Source organism: Lonchura striata, chromosome 28, assembly GCF_050655825.1.
Source record: "Lonchura striata isolate lonStrDom1 chromosome 28, ASM5065582v1, whole genome shotgun sequence".
Classification (NCBI taxonomy): Eukaryota; Metazoa; Chordata; class Aves; order Passeriformes; family Estrildidae; genus Lonchura; species Lonchura striata.
This window is the reverse complement of record NC_140730.1, coordinates 6,981,972-6,999,928: the sequence shown is the minus strand read 5'-3', so window position 1 is coordinate 6,999,928 and position 17,957 is coordinate 6,981,972. Positions and strand designations below refer to the sequence as shown.

At 47.8% G+C, this 17,957-nt stretch overlaps 2 protein-coding genes across 10 annotated transcripts in view; one reads left to right on the top strand and one right to left on the bottom strand.

Moving 5' to 3' along the window:
- Positions 1–17,957, bottom strand: part of MARCHF2 (membrane associated ring-CH-type finger 2) — a 34,619-nt gene that overhangs the window by 8,366 nt on the left and 8,296 nt on the right. For 5 of the 7 annotated variants that reach the window (XM_085562696.1, XM_021528194.4, XM_085562699.1 and 2 more), the window contains 2 exons: positions 12,582–12,801; positions 9,236–9,431 (listed from right to left, as the gene is read on the bottom strand). In XM_085562696.1, coding sequence (XP_085418822.1) covers positions 9,236–9,431; positions 12,582–12,757 — 372 coding nt within the window. In that variant the 5' untranslated portion in view covers positions 12,758–12,801. Of the gene's footprint in view, positions 1–9,235; positions 9,432–12,581; positions 12,904–17,957 lie in introns of those variants that run through there. The other 2 variants (XM_085562697.1, XM_085562695.1) reach the window with 2 other exon arrangements.
- Positions 1–17,957, top strand: part of LOC110469505 (E3 ubiquitin-protein ligase TRIM7) — a 33,912-nt gene extending 15,955 nt beyond the window's left edge. For all 3 annotated transcript variants that reach the window (XM_021528283.4, XM_085562703.1, XM_085562702.1), the window contains exon 3: positions 1–17,957. This exon is cut by the window's left edge and continues 13,216 nt beyond it. The gene's annotated coding sequence lies outside the window, so the exon portion shown is untranslated.

The following is a 17,957-nucleotide window of genomic DNA, read 5'->3' as shown; positions in this document are numbered from 1 at the left end:
AAAATGGAAAACAGTAAGCCACTCTAAGGGTGCAGCTTTTTTGGCACACATTGGTGCATACAGGACTTTAAACAAACTTTGTGAACAATCCATAATGTGGTCAGGCAGATTAAACAATTTTTGTAGTAAAACGATCAAGTAAGCATGGGAAAGCAACAAAAGCACAACTTGGTCCTCTTCTAGCAGCTTCCACACTGCAATCATGTCTGAGACTTAGAGGCAAAGGTGGCTGCTTGCTGCCATTTGGGCTACGAGCTGAGTCCTAGATCCTACTTGAAACAACTTCTCTCTGCTTGTGGGACAGAATTCTGGGTACAACCAATTTCTTTGTCCCCCAGCATGATCCTGAGGCTTTTCCAGATACTGGGATCAGTAGGGTTGTGGAAGGGAGCTCATTTTTTAGGGCCACAGCTGGGCTGTGGGATGATGAGAAGCTGACCTTTGGGTGCTGCAGTGCCCACGAAGCTTAGGTGAGCCCAGGTGATGGGAGGCAGGGTGGGAGCAGGCAGTAAAAAGCACCAGGACATCATCAGCTCCTCTGGAAGCCAAGAGCAGAACTCAAAGCATATCAGAGCAGTCTCTCAGTGTGTCCATCCCAGCACCTGCTGGTTCATGTATCTCAAGGCTGAGCTGCATTCTGCCCCTTGGGACCAAGGGGAGTGGACAGAAGAGGGACTCTCCCAGCAGCACTCAGCACCTTGCAGTCTGTCTGGTGGCTTAAAAATGGGCGTTTTAAAAATGAGCTTTCATTGATTCTTACTGACTTCCCTCGTGTAGCTGAATGCCCCTGGCTGTTTCATTAACATATCCCATGCAGCACACCACTGGAGGGATCAGCACAAGCTCACACCTCTCCTTGCCTTGTGCCTGGACCCCTCACTCTGGTGGGCACGTGTCACCACCAGTGTGACCTGCCAGTCTCACCACCTGACCCTGCCAGAGTTCCCCATGTGCTTCACAGCTACAGCACGATGGCAAGCCACAGCACCACACAAGTATTTGGCTGCATTACAAAACATGCCACATGCTTTCTGCTCACCAGTTACCCTCCAGCTTCTCAGGTGCCTGCTGATTTACCTTCCACTGCTGGTGCTTGGCTATAAAAGCCAGAAAAAAAATCACATGAACTTGATCACAGCAGCACAATTAGCCCTGTCCCTGTACTGAGAAACATGTTGAATCAAAAAGTACAGCTTCAGATTCGGGGATCTCACATCCTTTCTCTGGGCCTGCACCAAAACCTTTCTGCAGGCCATCAAGCTCCATGAACAGCCCCAGCAGAATGGTCCTGTTCCTTCCCCAAGGTAGGAAGGGATGTTTTCTGACAGAGTACCCAGAATTCAGGAAACCAAGACCCAAAATGTCCCTAGTCCTGCAAGCAGAGCAGTTAAATGCTGGAGCACAAAGCTGCCCCTCCTCATCCTCCTTTCCCCAGCTACCTGCCAACAATGCTCCACAGACCAAGTCTCTCCTTGTACGGCATGAAAGCCTTCCCTACAACTCAGCTGCTGGGAAGCACAGGGCTCTGGGCTGACCCATGAGATTCAGGAGCACTAGAAATGGTGGACAGGAGAGGAAGAGACCCAAGCACTGCTGCAGGTCACTGGGACACTTTTCTCTAGAGCACGAGCTTCCATGGTTGGTGGCACCATGGCAAATGCCACACCACAACATGCACCAGTATGGAATCACAGCACTGCCAGCACCTGCACCTCAGAGAAAGCTCACTGGTCTTCTGGATCAGCACAGCACAGACAGGGCTGGACAAAGTGGTGAAGATGGACAGGTAAAAGGGAAGACTAGTGCTGGTGAGTATCAAGAGTGCAAGGGTATTTCCTGTTTTGGCCCCAGACAGGCCTTTGCTTTATGCAGAGCAGTGCCCAGGATTGCACAGAGAAGTGCCAAGAGGATCTCACGTTGGACCTGTGACCAGCATCTCCAGACAGCAAACTCAAGTAGAGAGAGAAAGGAAAAGATTGGAGGGGTGGAACTCAGCTGGAACCAAGAAGAAATTGTTTTTCCCCAGATCCAGGAGTGTAAAAGAGGAGTGCCTTGAGCAAGAAGAGAGGTGGGCTGGGGAAGGGTAGAGGAACACGGGTCGGACAACAGTGCCGTGAGTTCAGCAGAAGAGTTCGAGGAAAGCAAAGGGAAAAGTCTGTCTGCAAGGAAGATAAGACTGGAGGAAGGGTGGGGGAGAGCTTATATCACAGCTCAGCTCTCTGAACTGGAGCGGGGACAGCGAGTGCTGAGCCAGGCACTGCGGCCAGAGGCAAAACTTCTTTCCCTAATAACGTAAGCAGAAGTAACATCACAATTCCTGCCTGCCAACATCCCTTCTTCTGTTCCAGGGACATCTCTGCAGCACCTCCCACAGCCACAGAGGTGCAGGAGACTCAGGAGAGGAAGCAGAAGGACTGCACGTGGCAGACCCATGGGAGGTGTCCCCTACTCTAGCGTAACCAGCAGTCAAGCAACTCCTCAGAGAATTTCAAACACATTTTGTTGCGTGTGACATTGTGTTTGAAAACTGTACTTTCAAACGGCAAAAAAATAATCCACTGACCTACATGAAATACGCAGTTTAAGTGAACTAAAAATCTTAGCAGTCGTTGCAAAGTAATCATCTTTAATCAAAATTGCACCATAAACTCCAAGAAAAACAGCAGGAGCAAAAACTGTCAGGCTCCTGTATAGCACAGCACTCTTGGAAGGAGGAGCTGTTTTGAGGAGGCAAAGGAACACACCAGAATTACTAAAGCAGCCCATTTATAAATAAAGCTGTTAAAACACACATTGCTGGAAAACACCAGCTCTGAAGACATGGAAGCAGAATTTTCTTGGGACTCCCTGATGAGATTTGCTAGAAAGGACAGAAATAGGGAAACAAAAAGGGTAGCTGGACTGCTCCAACAGTGACTGGTTCACCAGAGCAATCTTTTTTGGAATTAGTGAGATGTCTTAAATAAGTTTTGCCTTGGCAAAGGAATTAAATGTTTGCAGAAGCATTATGATCAAGTCATGCAGTATATTTGTTAGCTTTCACCATGAGGGTATGTTGACTTTCAACTTCTCAGTAATTTTAGCAAAGCCAGAGTCTTTGCTAAAGGACATTCTCCACCAGCAGTTTGTGTCCACTCTCAGAGCACAGACTGAAACCTCCTGGCTCCTCTCCCTGGTATTTACATGATGTGTGAACAAAAACACACCCTTCCTGTGGAGTATGGAGTGATCTCTGCTGGGACTGAACAGCTGCTGCTCTGACACCTGCTTGACCTGCAAGCCCGGGACATTTCCTGAGAAACCTGGGCTGGCAGCGCAGACCTGACCTGATCCCTCCCCATGCCAGGACTGCAAACCAAAGCTGCTTTACAGCAGGGGCAGATGGCCCCGAAAAAGAAACTTTGGGATGCCGAAGTGGTGCTTCTCTTCAGCCCATTAAGAAACACTCAGAGGGGACAAAAAACTAACAATAGCTTGAAGCTTTAACACTTTACAAGCGGTTAATGAACTGAAGACAGAAATGAGAGAGGGCGGGTGCCACAGCAAAACACACAAAGCAAGGCTGCCATGGAAAGGAAATACTTTTGCTGGGAACCTGGGAAAGTAAAAATGGGCAGGAGTGGGCTCAGGTACACCAATACAGACCAACCCACACAGTCCCCCTGTGGGCAGTGGGCTGCAGCCAGGGAGAAGGCCAGGAGCTGTGCAGAAGGGCTTGTGGCTGTAGGAACACAGCCACACTGTCACCCTTGGGAATGCTTGCTGGAAATACACAGTGCATCATACAGTCCCAAATGCCTCCATCCACACAGCTCTGCCTGAAATCCCAAAGGACAAAGTATCTCCAGCGGGAAGACCACATTGTAAGAGAAAATAGGTTTGTGATGGATTTTGCCTCAGACCAAAGAGAAGAGTTTATGTGGAAGGGAGAACATTAGGGACAGAGGCAGGGGAGGCAATCTTTTGAGTCATACACAAGTTGCCTGGATCTCCTACGGCCAGGAAGAAGCAGGCTCCTCCAGACAAGTTGACACATCCTAACTTAGCCTTCTAAGGAGGCAGGAATTAAATGATCACAGGAGGTATTCCCTTCTCTCCCTACACTATATAGGACTTTAAAGAACAAGGTCTGGCTGAGGCACATTTAAGGCATGAAAGATCAGGACAAATAAACTCAATCCTGCCTAGAGAATTGTATGACCATCTGTGGCCTGGAAGAAAGAGCTGTCTAGGCTACAGCAATCCTTCAGGTCCAAAGGCCTGTGCTCCTCCTTCTACCATGCTCTGGAAGCAAAGGTACAGATATTCCCTGAGGAAGAATCCTGGGCAGTAACTGCGTATTTCTTGTGCATGATATTATTAGAACAAAGAGGAAAGTACTTCCTCCAGGAAAACTGTGTCTGCTGCAACTTATACTTCAAACACTTCATCTAAATACCAAATGATGAAATCTTCCAGGGAACATGCAAAGTATTTTGCCTTTTTTGACTATGCTAGCCACACTGGCTAGAGTGTCCTGGAGTCAGATCACTTTCCTGTAAACATATGGAGGTCCATTAAATAAACAATCATATAGGAAAACTATCCCTCTCTGAGGCTTGGCCATTTTGTTCTCTTCTGAGGACATGCTCCTCACTCAAGAACCTTGCTCCACAACTGTCTTGTGCTGGAGACCACTTCAGAGCTGAGCAGAAGTCCTTCTATCCTCTGACAGCACAGGCACCAGCATCCTGCACCTCTGGCTACAACTCTCCACCCAAGGCATCAGGTCAATTCTCCATCTCCACCTGCAGGTGTTCAAAACATGCCCCCACTCCACAGCCTGACAAGTTTCCAAAAGCTTTTTTTTTTTTTTTAAGCTTTCAACTAGCTTCTTAGTTAAAAAAAGCTCAACTAGGCTGAACTGCAGGAGGTATTTCCCCCACATCCATGGGCCAGCCTGTGGTTGCCAGAGCTTGCTCTGGGCTCGGATGAGTTCCCCACTCCAGGTTCAGAGATCAGGCACACTGGCAGTCAACACTGTAAGTGTTTTTACATCAACCAGACCGCAACATAAATCAATGGCTGCTTAAAGAAAACAAAAATATAATTCTATTAAGAAATTATCTTTAATCCATACTGGACAAAGTTGACAACTGTCCTCTGTAAAAGAGGCTGCAAAATTCAATTACTGTTTGTCAAGTGCTTGGATGTCACAGCAGTAAGTACCCCAGAGAGGCTTGTGAGAAAATTAATAGTTTGGTCTTGGTGAGCAGGGACACAGCAGGATTAACACAGCAGGATTAATACAGTTAGCTAGTGAGCATCTTTCATCCATGCATCCTTCTGGAAGACACAGCCTGTGACCATGAAGACCACACTGTAACACAGATAGACAAGAGGCCTGAAGTAAAAACTAAGGCAATTTTGGTCATGGTATTTCCTGACTTCTAAGAAATCAGGAAGTTTACACAAGAAGCATTTCAACTTGGCCATGTAGCTTCCCCCCAAAACACACCAAAATGTCTCCTGCAGCCCAAAATTAGCCTCAGACCCCCTCCTTCTGAAGGATCTCAAAACCACACAACAAAGCCAGTTCTTAATGAAGCTGATAGTCCCTTCCCAGAGATGAGCAATACTGACCCGTGACTGCTGCAGCCACTATGACCAGCTCTAAGTTTCCCCATGCTGGAAAGGCAGGACATGGCAGAACCAACAGCAAGAGCAGCTTTCTCTTCAGACGTGCAGCAGCAGCAGGTAGAATGTTACCAAATTCCCTTGTGGCCAGGTGACAGCAAAAGAGAGCTAGAATGCTTGGATAGCCTTTCACACATGGGACAGACCCTTCTGCCATGCAGCATGCTCCTGCATCATTCCTAGTCCTAGTCTCCAACCATTTATCCTCTGCTCTTAATTTCTATTTTGATTTCACATCTTTACTTGGTAAGCAGTGGATTTTTATCAGGGCTCCTCAACAGCACACTCACCACAAACATCACTTTCCCCAAAGTTTCAAAACACTCCCCACCCCTCCTCACAAACAACCAAGAGGCAGAGAACTTCCCAGATAAAGTGGCTGGGGGAACTGTGACATTTTTAAATGACTAAGCAGCCTCCTTCCCCAGCCCTCTTCTCAGAAACAGATGAACAGCTTGGAGATGACACTTCCCAAAAGTATTTGGTGAAGAGCTGCAGCCCGTTCTGGTATGGGGATGAGATTGCACTCACCCCTGCAGGCAGAGTATTAATGGAAAGCACCAGCCAGCTGGCCAAGGGGTTATCTGCTCCTTCCAAAGGGCTTGGCACTAAGGGCAGAGCCTCTGCTACCAGCGGAGCTTCCCAAAGTGGTCACTCCTGGTCAGTTGACCTCTAAGCCCCAGCAAACCCCATCAGATGAAGCACACTCACTGCCATTGCCTCTGCCCAGCAGACTGCAGTGGGCAGGAGCTCAGAGGGGCTGTAATAGCTCCCAGCGAAAATGAGAAACTGAACTCCAGGTCACTTTCCCCAGGCTCCAGGCAAGGATCAGAGGGTTCATAGCAGGGTGGAAGTAATGTAACAAAACCAGGTGTTCATTGCATCCAGGTGAGCCTCTAGCAGGAGCCCTCCAGCCATGGTGTGCCAAGGTCAGAGCACATGTGCTGATGAACTAACAGGGCTGTGCAGGGCCCCAGCACAGCACTCTGCTGGTAACCCACCCACCGAACTCCATCGCCTGGGGGCATGCTGTCAGCCCTGGAAGAGGGGCAAGAGCAGCCTGCTACCATGGCCTGTGTTAAATCAGGCTATATGCTGCTTTCCAAGCCAGGGAAAACCTTTCTGCCCCTGAGCTGCTGGCAAGGGAACTGCTCTGTTCCCAGGGGCTGTACCACGTTAGGCTCTGCTCTGCAGCAGGGATCACTCTCACCAGCTACCTGGTGACTTTTCATCAGGTGCTTACCAGCCTCCAGGCTCACAAGGCACTTTAGGCAAGCTGCTCCTCAGCAGACACAACAACAGAGTACATCATCCCCTTCATGGTGTTAACAGACAGTCCAAAAACACCAGAAGTAACAAATCACTGGAATCCCAAAGCCTTGCCAGCTGGCAGTAACGGCTCAAGAAGTCCATTCCTCTCTGAAAACAGTGGCAGTTCTCCTGTGTTTGAGTTCATTAAATGCTGCCCACCCATCACCTCTCAGCACTCACAGTTTGTTGATCACCATATCCTTATAGGCTCTAGTCCAGAGGGGCTTTTCACAAATTTCAACAGGAATTAAAATTGATTGTCCTGGAATGCTCATTCACCCACACTGAAGTACAGACAAGACTTTCCTGTTCCAGTCTCCCAGCAAGCTCCTCATGCCCGATAGAGGCACAGAATTGGTGTCACAGGAAAAACTCCTCCAATACACACTGGCCTTTGAGCTTTCATCTGAGTGTGCAGTTTTCCAAGCCTATGTTTGTTATGAGGAGACACAGCATTGTGAAAGATGGCTGAACGCACTCCCATGTGCTTGTTTCTGGCTGGGAATATTTACCAGCTCTTAAGCTAAAACATCTGAGACCTGCACTCACAACTTGGCCTGCATAAAGGGCTTAGTAAGATCACTGCCCCTGGGCTTGCCTGCACTGTGTTCTCAAAGCCAAGGTACAGCCCTTCCTAAATGTTTTAAAGCAGCGTTTTGCAACCTCTGAAACAACTGTTTGAGAGATACTGGCCAAAGCACAAACTTATATGTCTGAGCAGCTAGGAGAGAAGCAGTAAGACCCCAACAGCAGTAACCACTGAGGTAATGCTCATACAAATTACTGTGCTAGATACATGGTTTGGGTTAGCACTGTAGGCTAAAGCCTCCTGTCGGGGGCTGTCAAGTCCATGACAGTCAGTTGTAAGTTAAACAGTCATTAAAACTTAGTATCTACTTTGCAAACTGAAGCTTGACTGCTTCCCCAGTTGGTGGACTCTTTTCCACTCCAAGGTTCACCTAGGAGATGGGAGAAAGAGAAATAGAGCTGGGGACTCTGGAAAGGAAGAAGGGGCAGATATTGTTTCCAGAGGGAGGTGGGAAGAGAAAATAAGCAACCTCTGGAATCGATGGGAATGGAAACAGAAATGTGGAAAGCAACTTAAAATTCCAGTTATGACTCAGTTTTGATCTAACTAAGGGGGCAAGGGACACGAGAGAGTGGACAAGAGCAGTCACCACTACAAATCCAAAACAATTCTGCCTCCACACACACTCTGGTGGCAGGCAGCAACAAATCTCCAACAGCTGACAGGTAATAGGAGTCTGGTGCTAAGAATCAGCTCCCAGAGCTCCCACTGCTGATGACTGCAGGAACGTGGGACTCCCAAAATTGTTAAGTGCAAACGCCCAGCTGCAGAGTGATGTTTCTCTGCAGCTGCACAGCGTGTTGAAGGAACCGCCAAGCCAGCAGAGAACTCACTCAACTGCAGACATATTAAACCATCTTCTAAAACAAATCCTTAAGCCTTTTGTTATTGTACCTCACTGTTTACTTATTCCTCATTTGGGGATGTACACTTGAACCCTGAGGTCAGACAATGGCCTGGGCCACACTGCCTTTGTTCCCAAAACAAAAAAAAACCCAACCCACCAGCCAGAGCCCGTGTTGTATGTTCCAGTTCTGGGAGGCTGATGGACTGATCCCCTGTGGTCAACACAGAGAGGAACATAAGGACCAGCTGAACCCTGTCCTGTTTTCTCTTTCAACTGGGAGGAGCACAGAGCAGCAGGAAGGAGAAAGGCCTAAAGGAGCACACATCAATATTAGTCATGGGAAGACAGGTCTTTTACAAACAGTATCAGCACTCACCACATCTCACTTATCAGAACAGAACATGACAAGGAAGGCACATGCAAGAGAGCTGCACTAATCTAACACTGACATAATATTTAAAACCAGGAGCAAAAAAAAAAGAGAATTTATGAGAACTTCATATTTCAGTCAGTCATGTTGTGACACCAGCATTTTGATGCTCAGGCATTAAAGCCCAGCCAAAGCACAGTGCTTGCCACTGGCAGGTGGCACATGGGCAGGTCACAGGTAGGAGCTGCCCCAAACACCACTACTGTGTGTTCACAACTACATCACTTGGCCTGACAAGGGACTTGATCTCTCCAAACAGACTCTTTGTGAGTACAAAGGTACTGCAAGAAGGAGACACCAAGAACTACAAGAACAGTACGGCAATCAGTCATTTTCTCTCAAATTATATGGCAATAAAAATGCATCAAGAAGAAAATGGTACCTCTGTCAAGGGTCTTGGTCTTCTTTCTACAACGAATTCTGTGTGGCAGAGCTCACAGTAACTTGTGTTGGAGGAGGATAACCATTTTTCCAGGCAGCTCTTGTGCACGGTGCCCAGTGTTCCTGTGCAGTCACATGGGGAAAGCAGTCCCTCCCCATTTCCACCTTCATGACAGATTCGACAGATGGGACCATCACTAAAGAGGCAGAATGAGAGACAAACAGAATGAAATCAGAGTCAGAGCAGGCAGAACACTGCCACAGGGTCTGGTCCCACCAAGCCCCAGAAAGGCACATGAACAGCAGGCAGTGTGTGGCACAGCATGCCAGGAGCCTGCTGCAGCAAGAAACCAGTCTCAGGATACCATGGAGGTGCTCAGGACATTTTAGATAATTTAAAATCTGGAAGACCCATAACAACAAGAGAAGATGGCACATCAGCCTGGCCAGCTCAGCTGGCCCCAGAAGTGACTGCAGTGCATGTCCCATTGTCTTCAGCTCTACCCACAGTGGGCAGGGGCTGATACGAGATCCAACACCAAGCCTAAAGCACTCGTGCAAATCCACATGACCAAAGCAAAACCAAATGACCCACAGTAGTCACAGCATGCCCCAGACACTTGCCACTTCTCAAGAGGTTGGCAATCAGGTCACATTTACCAGATCACCTACCCACTTTCAGCCCAACTTGGTTTTGCAGCCTGGGCTGAGCAGGAGCTGCACAAGGAACAGCAATATCTTGAGACACAACTGAACTGACCCTGGAAGCTCACCTCCCCAAGAGTACAACATATTTCATAGCAAGCAGGCACCCAGAGCAAGGCCTCCAGCACACAAACCCTCTGCCCATCACTGCACAATAACTCCCCAGCATCCTGTGGGTACACCCTCCCCAGAGCAACAACTGCTCTGCAGTGTTCAGCACCTCGGTAGCTAAAGAAATGCTTTGGTGCTTCAGGAACAACACCTCCTTGGCCCCAAGTTCCAACTACAGAATCACACAGAACCCCACAGACCTCACAGAACCAGAGATATCTACCAAAGCAACTAACAAACATTTTCAGAGACACTTGCAACCTTCCCCGCAGGAGGCCTGAGCTGCCCATCACACTCAAACCACCCATCTGCTCCCAAGATATTCTTCACACCTTCAGCTGGCACCACTGACTGAACAACTAATGCTACACCTTTCACTAGACCAGTTGCTCCAAGTCTCAGCCAACCTGGCCTGGAGCACTTACAGAGATGGGGCATCCCAAGGCACACGTTTCTTAGCAGCCATATGTCAGCCCCTTGATCAGGATGTTTTGGGCTCCTTGGGAAGCCCCAGATGGCTCTAGACACCAAAGTTCGCTGTTTCCAGCAGTTCAGTTCATCTCTTCAGCATTCACCAATCACCGAGATCATTTAGGAACAAAATACTGGACAGCAGAGGCCCAGGGCAGGACTGCCTTCCCCAGACCACAGAAACCAGGCCCTCACTAGTATCTCATTTCACACCTTCCAAACAGGCATTTCTTTCACACAGTTTTCCTCTTACATCCCAAGCTGTCCAGATTTGGGGGTGCGAGAAAGGAAAAAGGTGAAAAAGGGAAATCTTTGTTTCAAAGACCCTACTGTAAGTCCGCTTGAAATCCAGTTGAGTGGTATCAGATATTACCTTTTTCTAGATACTGCTGACAGAACAAAAAAAGCCACACTGAGCCCATATCATAGTTCACACTCCACTGCTATACTGAATTCAAAAAACCCCACCTGACTGCAGAAGTCTGTGGGATTGCAACACAACCATCAAAGCAATCTTCAAAACCAGCAGGACCACCTCCATTAGTTTGCACAGAAAGCAAGAGTGAGGCATGGAAGCACAGTTCAAGGAAAAGGAGCACACTGGGGAAAAAGGTACAACAGGAGTCTGGGGATCAAAGATCCTGGAAACTACATCAGACAAGACTCTGAGCAGGCTTGCTCTAAAGGAAGCTGTGACAGATATCCTATGGAATTCCTTTCCAATTTGAATTATTTGACGATTGTGTAACATTTGTTGCCATAAAATGCTGTACCAGAACAGCCTGCACACAGAGCCCTAGTGACACAATCCCCTACAGCCTCCAGGGCTCTCATGCATGTGTCTTTTCCTAAGAAAAGCATCTGTAAGATATTTCACCCGTTCTCTTCCTCTTTGAGAACTTTCGTATTTCCAGAACATTACCATAACATTGGCTATCAACAAACAACCCAAAATGAAAAGATTTGCAGACAGTGTGTGAAAAGAATTCTTATCAGACTTCATTTTCCTTCCTTCCTTTCCCCTGACGGGTGGGGGCTCACTCACACTCCCACATAATACACACTCAGACAGTTTTCCAGCAAGCTGAAGACACCATAGCAGTAATTCAACTGAGTTGGATTCCAGTGCAGTCACGCTGCTCTTGGCTTTGCTGTGCTAAGTGCTGGGGACAAGGAAGACACTGAAACCCATCACCAAAAGAAACAAACTGGTGTCTGTGTAGAAACATAAGGAATCATTATGGGTTGACCCTAAACATTAAACCCTAAAAACATTAGGGTTTTTTATCCTGTTTCCAGGCAGTTTTCCCACACAATTATTACACCCTCACAAGTTCTAAAGGGTTAAACAACTTTTCACCTTGACCATCTACTGCCAGAGAACAAGCCCAGTTACTTTCACATTTTTACTGACCTGCTCCAGGTTTGCTGGATGCAGCAATTCTGTTTGCCTCTATCCTCATCCAGCTTCCCTGTATCCCTCCCCCGTGTCTGCAATCACTGCTTTCATATCACATAAATGTTTGACCAAACTCATTGAAACAAGTAACAGCTGTTCAGACAGATTTCTGAACACAAAATGTGACAGCTCTCAGTAGATGGACTGAACAATGCAGCCAAATGTCCTTTACTCTGGAAGCTGCCCAAAATAAATGAGAAGGAGTCACATCAGGAGTCTGAGCTAGTGAAGCTGCCACGTGTCCCCTCTAGCAATAGCTGGGTGCTGTAGCTGCTGCAACACAAACACCCTCCCCTCCCTGCGCCTGAAGAGCAACACCATGCCTCCATTCCATGGAGGTTCCTGGAACAAAGGCTGTGCTCCCTTCCAGCCCTTCAGCCATGAGCAGCACACTGCCCGGCCAGCACGGCCCCACTTCACCCCCGAGGCTCCCCGAGCGCGCCAGCCCCGGGCCAGCGGCGCAGGGCACCGGGCTCACGAGCAGTCAGGCTCGTGCCAGCGGCCCAGCAAACCCCTCCGCAAAACAGAGCTGCTGAGCCCCTGCAGCCGAGCTACCGAAGCAGGGCCAGAGCCCGGCTGCAGCTCCCTGCAGCAGCCTCACCTCTGGGCACCCAGCGCCTTGATGACGGTGGAGAGCAGCCGGCCGTCCTTGGCCGTCACCTGTGTGATGTACTGCGGGCGGCCCATGCCCGCCTCCTCCACCGACTTGGCGAGGGCAGCGCTTCCCGGGCAGTCGCAGAGGGAGCCGGGCAGGTGGCAGCAGTCGCCTGTGGTCATGGCAGCTCTGGGCCCCTCTGTCCCGGGCCCGACACCCGGGAGACCTGCAGGAACAGCACCACAGTCAGAACCAGAACCCTGCCATCCCCAGCCCCTCATGATCCTGCAGCCCCACTCGCGCTAGGAGCGCCCCAGGGCCCCAACACGCACACGTTTTGAGAGTCTTCTGTCCCCTTCAATAGGTTTTGTGAGGCTGCCTTACCATAAAACTAAGGCTCCAAGTGTTCTACTTACATAACTTACCATCAGAATTGCAAATCCGCCTTTCCCAGAGAGAATTCCTGGTAACCACCCTTTAACCTGATGAAGCCTTTCAAACTGAATGTGCTGATACAGAGATGGGGAAGGCAACCAGAATCCCCATGGACCTGTGCTGTTCTGGCTAGAGCCATCCTGAAAACTTATATTCATACTCTCCATAAATGCAGCAAAGTTTCACCTGAACAGGCCACCTAAACCAGTTTATGTGGCTGAATTCAGGAGGCCTTTCTCAGCTGCCCTCAGGAGCTTTCTGAGCACTTGAAAAGACTGTCCAAGCTGAAAAGGCTCTCCCATTCCATCATGATGTTCTTTCTCTTTATTTCATTAAAGAAATACACGTGCTCACATTTCTATATCCACTGGGGTACATCCCAACAGTCAATGTGTCAATATGAAAATCCCAAAAGCACCAAAAATCCTCCTTTCCTCCTTGGGAAAGGCAGCAGGCCAGCCTGACTCCTTTCCCTTTCAACTCTTCAAACCAATCATGACTTTTACAAGAGCCACTTTCAAATAGCAAAACACACCAGCACATTTTCAATAGTCACTCAGCAAAGAGAAGACAAGGAACAAACAGCAAATTCAAGAAATGGAGAGAAGATGCAGAGAAAAGCCCAACACAGCAAACCAGGAGCTGGCTCTGATGAGCCACGCATGGACAGGAGAACTCTCTGCCTTTGAGGTAAGGCAGCAGGTCACCCAAGCTGCCGAAAACAGCCGTGCTCCTCCCTGGCAGGGGGTATCTCATTCCCACAATCAGGTATGCTCTGCAGATTTAGAAAAATCCTGTTCTTGCCAATCGCCTTTAACCTGGTCCCCGAGAGGCAGCTGTGCAAAAATAAAGAGCTGAGGTTACAGTGAGTCACACTGAACACAATCCAACAACATTGTACTGCTGGTAAAACCAAAATCCCTGTGTCTGTAAACAGGACTGCCTTATGTAAGGCATGCACAGTAATCCCTGTGCGCCAGCACTGCTGGGATCAGAGCTGGAATGCTGCCTCATCCTGGTGGCTGGATTTCAAGATGAAATAAACCCATAAAAGAAGTTCAAATGAAAGCAATGAAATGAAAAAAGAGGGAGGAATAAAAGGAAATAAAGTAACTATAACCCCAAATAAGATCTATGAAAACAATTATGTTTTTTAAATTTTGGGGGAGTGGGGGGAATCTGCAATCTTTGCTCCCTGGAGGTAGGAGCAGGCAAATCCTCCATCCCATGCAAGGAAAGGTTTTTATCTGAGATCTCTGAGCACAACACGAGTAAAACATTCTCATGAAACTGCAGTCCTGTAAGGTTCAAGTAAGCCAAAATCTAACAAAAATAACTAAAGAAAATAAGGGCTTCTTCCTGGTTGGAGGCTTGGCCACAGTACAGAGGAAAAAAACCCTAAAGCCAGTACAAGAACATGATCCTTGAAGCCCTGAAAACACTGATTTGGGTAAGCAAAAATGCTTTCTTATGTCTTGGAAATTAAGCAACTCACACAACCAAGGGCTTCATCTGTCAGGACAGCTTCCTTCATGTACATGTGTTCAAGAGGGAGAGAGCCCTTCACTGGTGTCTCAGAACCAGATGCCAGCTTTGGTAGCATTCCTTCACTTTACAGAATAGTATCTAATTTCTAATAGAAGACTTTCTAATCTCTTTTTTAAAGCTGCTCTTGATAACTATCTGTAACCTTTCCTTCGCATCTGAGCAAGAATAAGCTTGAGCTTGTGGCCAGCTCAACCTTCTTCAAAATGAACGTGAATCTTTTCATCAACTTAAAAATTAACTTGATAGACTCAGCTTCTCTTGTCACCTGTGCAAAGAACACACAGAGTTAGAGCTACTTTTCTTATTTCCCCTCCTCAATAAAAAGGCTACAAATTCTGCAACTGCAAGGAGCAAAAAGTAAGATGATAAATGCTATTGGAATTACGTAAGTCAGCTGTTCCACAAGTTAAGGAGTTGTTTAAAATTAACAACCTCTTACTGAAACAAGCATGAGAAGATATATGCTTTTAGTAAAAAGGTCAGTTCCGCTTGTTTGGCCAAAATGTTGTTTATTTTAAAGTTCAGAGGAAAAAGTCCATTCTGCATACTGGAATAAAACTGCCCTCACTGACTCTCCTAGGAGTATTTATACTGAGGCTCCTTGTGCTCCACATCTGACAGACACAGGCAGTCCCATGGTGTTGCCCCAGGGCCCTGTTAAGGCTGGAAGGAAACGGCCACCCTGATATTCTTCAGGAAATGCACAGGTTTCTGTTACGAGTTATTTGGCGTTTCCTTGTCAGGGTCCAGCCCAGGGAGGAACATGAAGTCACTGCTTTAATATCTGACTCATGCCATTCAGCAAATACGAAAGAAAAGCAGCAAGACTTTCATGGTTAGTAAAGAAGTAACTGAAATCCAAAGACAACATCTGCAGTGCACTCGGGTCCAAGTTCCATAGCCAGTGGAATATGAACCATGGTGTGCAGGAGCATCATAACAATGATTTACAGCCAAGTCAGTCCCTTTCCTGATCCCTGAAGGATCAGCTCATCAACACACAGCCTTCTCTCACAACAGCTCATCCAACCCAAACCCAGTGTTCACAGAATCGTTCAGGTTGGAAACAGCCTTTGAAATCATCTAGTCCAACTGCTGCCCCAGCATTGCCAAGCCCACCCTGAACCCACGTCCCCAGGTGCCACAGTTTTTAAATCCCTGCAGGGATGGTGACTCCACCACCGACCTGGGCAGCCTGTGCCAGTGCCTGGCCACCCGTTCCATGAAGGAATTCTTTCAGCCTAAAGTTCCCCAGTACAATTTGAGGTTATTTCCTCTCTTCTTGTCACTCATTTCCTGGGAGAAGTGACTGACTCCCACCTGGCTGAACTCTCAGGGAGTTTTAGTGACCAAGAAGGTCCCCCCTGAACCTCCTTTTCTGAACAGCCAGCTCCCTCAGCCACTCATCATCAGATTTGTGCTCCAGCCCCTTTCCCAGCTCTGTTTACAGCAGAAACATCAAAATCCCAGGGTGAGAAACAAGACCCAAACAGCTGGTTTGAACCACGCACTGTTTTTTTTTTTTAAGCACCTGTGTTTTCTGAGCCCATTCCTTGGGGATACATTTCTTGTACACATTTAAAAAAAAAAGTCTCAAAGACACTAGGTTTATTATCAACATCCCCTCTGCTGCCATAGTTAGACATTAGCAAATAAATAGGAAGGTCCTTCTCAGCAACATTTTGCAGCCTCAGCTTCTGAGCAGATCCACAACATAAAGGGCTGAGTTGGTAGAAAATTACTCAAACTGAAAAACCCAAACCCTGTCTGTGGGAAGCTGTCTCAGAACAGCGAATTCTGTACTAGAATTCCAAAACTCAAACACGTGCAGCAAAATGACCCAGTTCCTTGATGAGCAGCTTGTGCTCTGTCACTGCTCCAAGGCAGAGACCAGGCTGCTGGTGTAGGATCCTGCTCCACGGCTTAAGTGAAACACTCTTCCAAGATACTCCCCCTTGTCAGTCCTCATGCACTGCAATGAGATATGTAATCCAGTTTTATCATCCAAAGGGCAGTGAGGTGGGCAAAACCTCCTCAAAAGACTGCAGAGATCAGGTTGGACCAGTGCTGTCCATGCAGGAGATGTGCCCAGCAGAAGTAAGCAGGAGTAAAGGAGCTAAAAGGTCCCCCAGCTCTGCTTTGAACTTTGAAGATGGACAAAACAGTTATTTCTCCCAGACAGAAAAACCACAGCATGCCAGATGAATTTCTGGATCAAAGCCACAAAGGGAAAAGCACAGTCAAGATGAGAACGACAAGAAAGGCTTCAGCCAAATGATGGCAGTAATGGAGACTGTCAGGTGCAGGTCGTGGCTCTGCCACACTGCTTGTGGCCTGTCCACTAATGAATATCCCAACCGGTCTAAAGCCTTGGAGCAAGCCTGTGGCTTTGATAGGATCCAGAGCAAACTGGAACCAGAACCAGCTCCACCTGCTTTGGCTGCAGTGCAGACACACCAGCTCCTGAGCAGACTGGCTTCCCTGAGACATCACCACCAAACAAAACCCAACATGTGAGGCTGCCAGCGGCTGGGTCTTTTCCTCTCACTGAGCAATCCACTTCCCTGATTACTGTAACCAAGACCTGGCCCCTCACCCATGGTATCACAGAGATAACCAAGCTGTGTAGACAACATAACCCACCCATCTGTACACAAGGACTTTTTTTATTTTTAGCAGGTAACCTATTCACTTTTGATGGCAAATCAGAGCTCTGATCCCTGCTCACATGAGCTGATGTTTAAGCCTGGGTGAAAAGCTTCCCAGCCTGCTTTCCAAAGCCCTTTTAGCCACTTGGGCACACAGACAGTGAGTTTTCTAATCATATGATCCTGCAAATGTCACCAGTGAACTGAAGGTTTTCAGTTGCTAAAGGACATTTCCTAACATCAATGCTTTTCTTTTTACCACTAAAACTGGATTTCCCAAATCCCAGGCCCTACAACCATCTTAACACCTCTCTCCATCTCGAGGGAGACCATACAAAGGTTTGCTTGCTGCACACATCTAAGCACCTGCTCTCAAACACCCCATCTCATACAGCTAATGCACATCTTCCCAAGGCCCAGGCTCAACCCCAGGCGTGCAGCACATCCTCCAGCACCAGCTCTGCCTACTGAGGCACCAGCCTCACCAGTGTAGCTGTAGCCTCTGCGCTGTGATAGTGGTGGAGTAGCCCCTTCTCTACATCTGGCCTCTACACCCTCACACCCAAGTGATCTCACACCTAAGACACTGCTGCCAGAGATACACACAGATGGGATGAATGGCCTGAAGTGCTCCCTGCTACTGTTAAAAGGTTGTATAAGTGGATTAATCTAAAGAAAAACAAAACAAACCAAACAAAAACAAACAAGCAACAACAAAATACCCCAAAAACCAACCAAAAAAACAAACCAA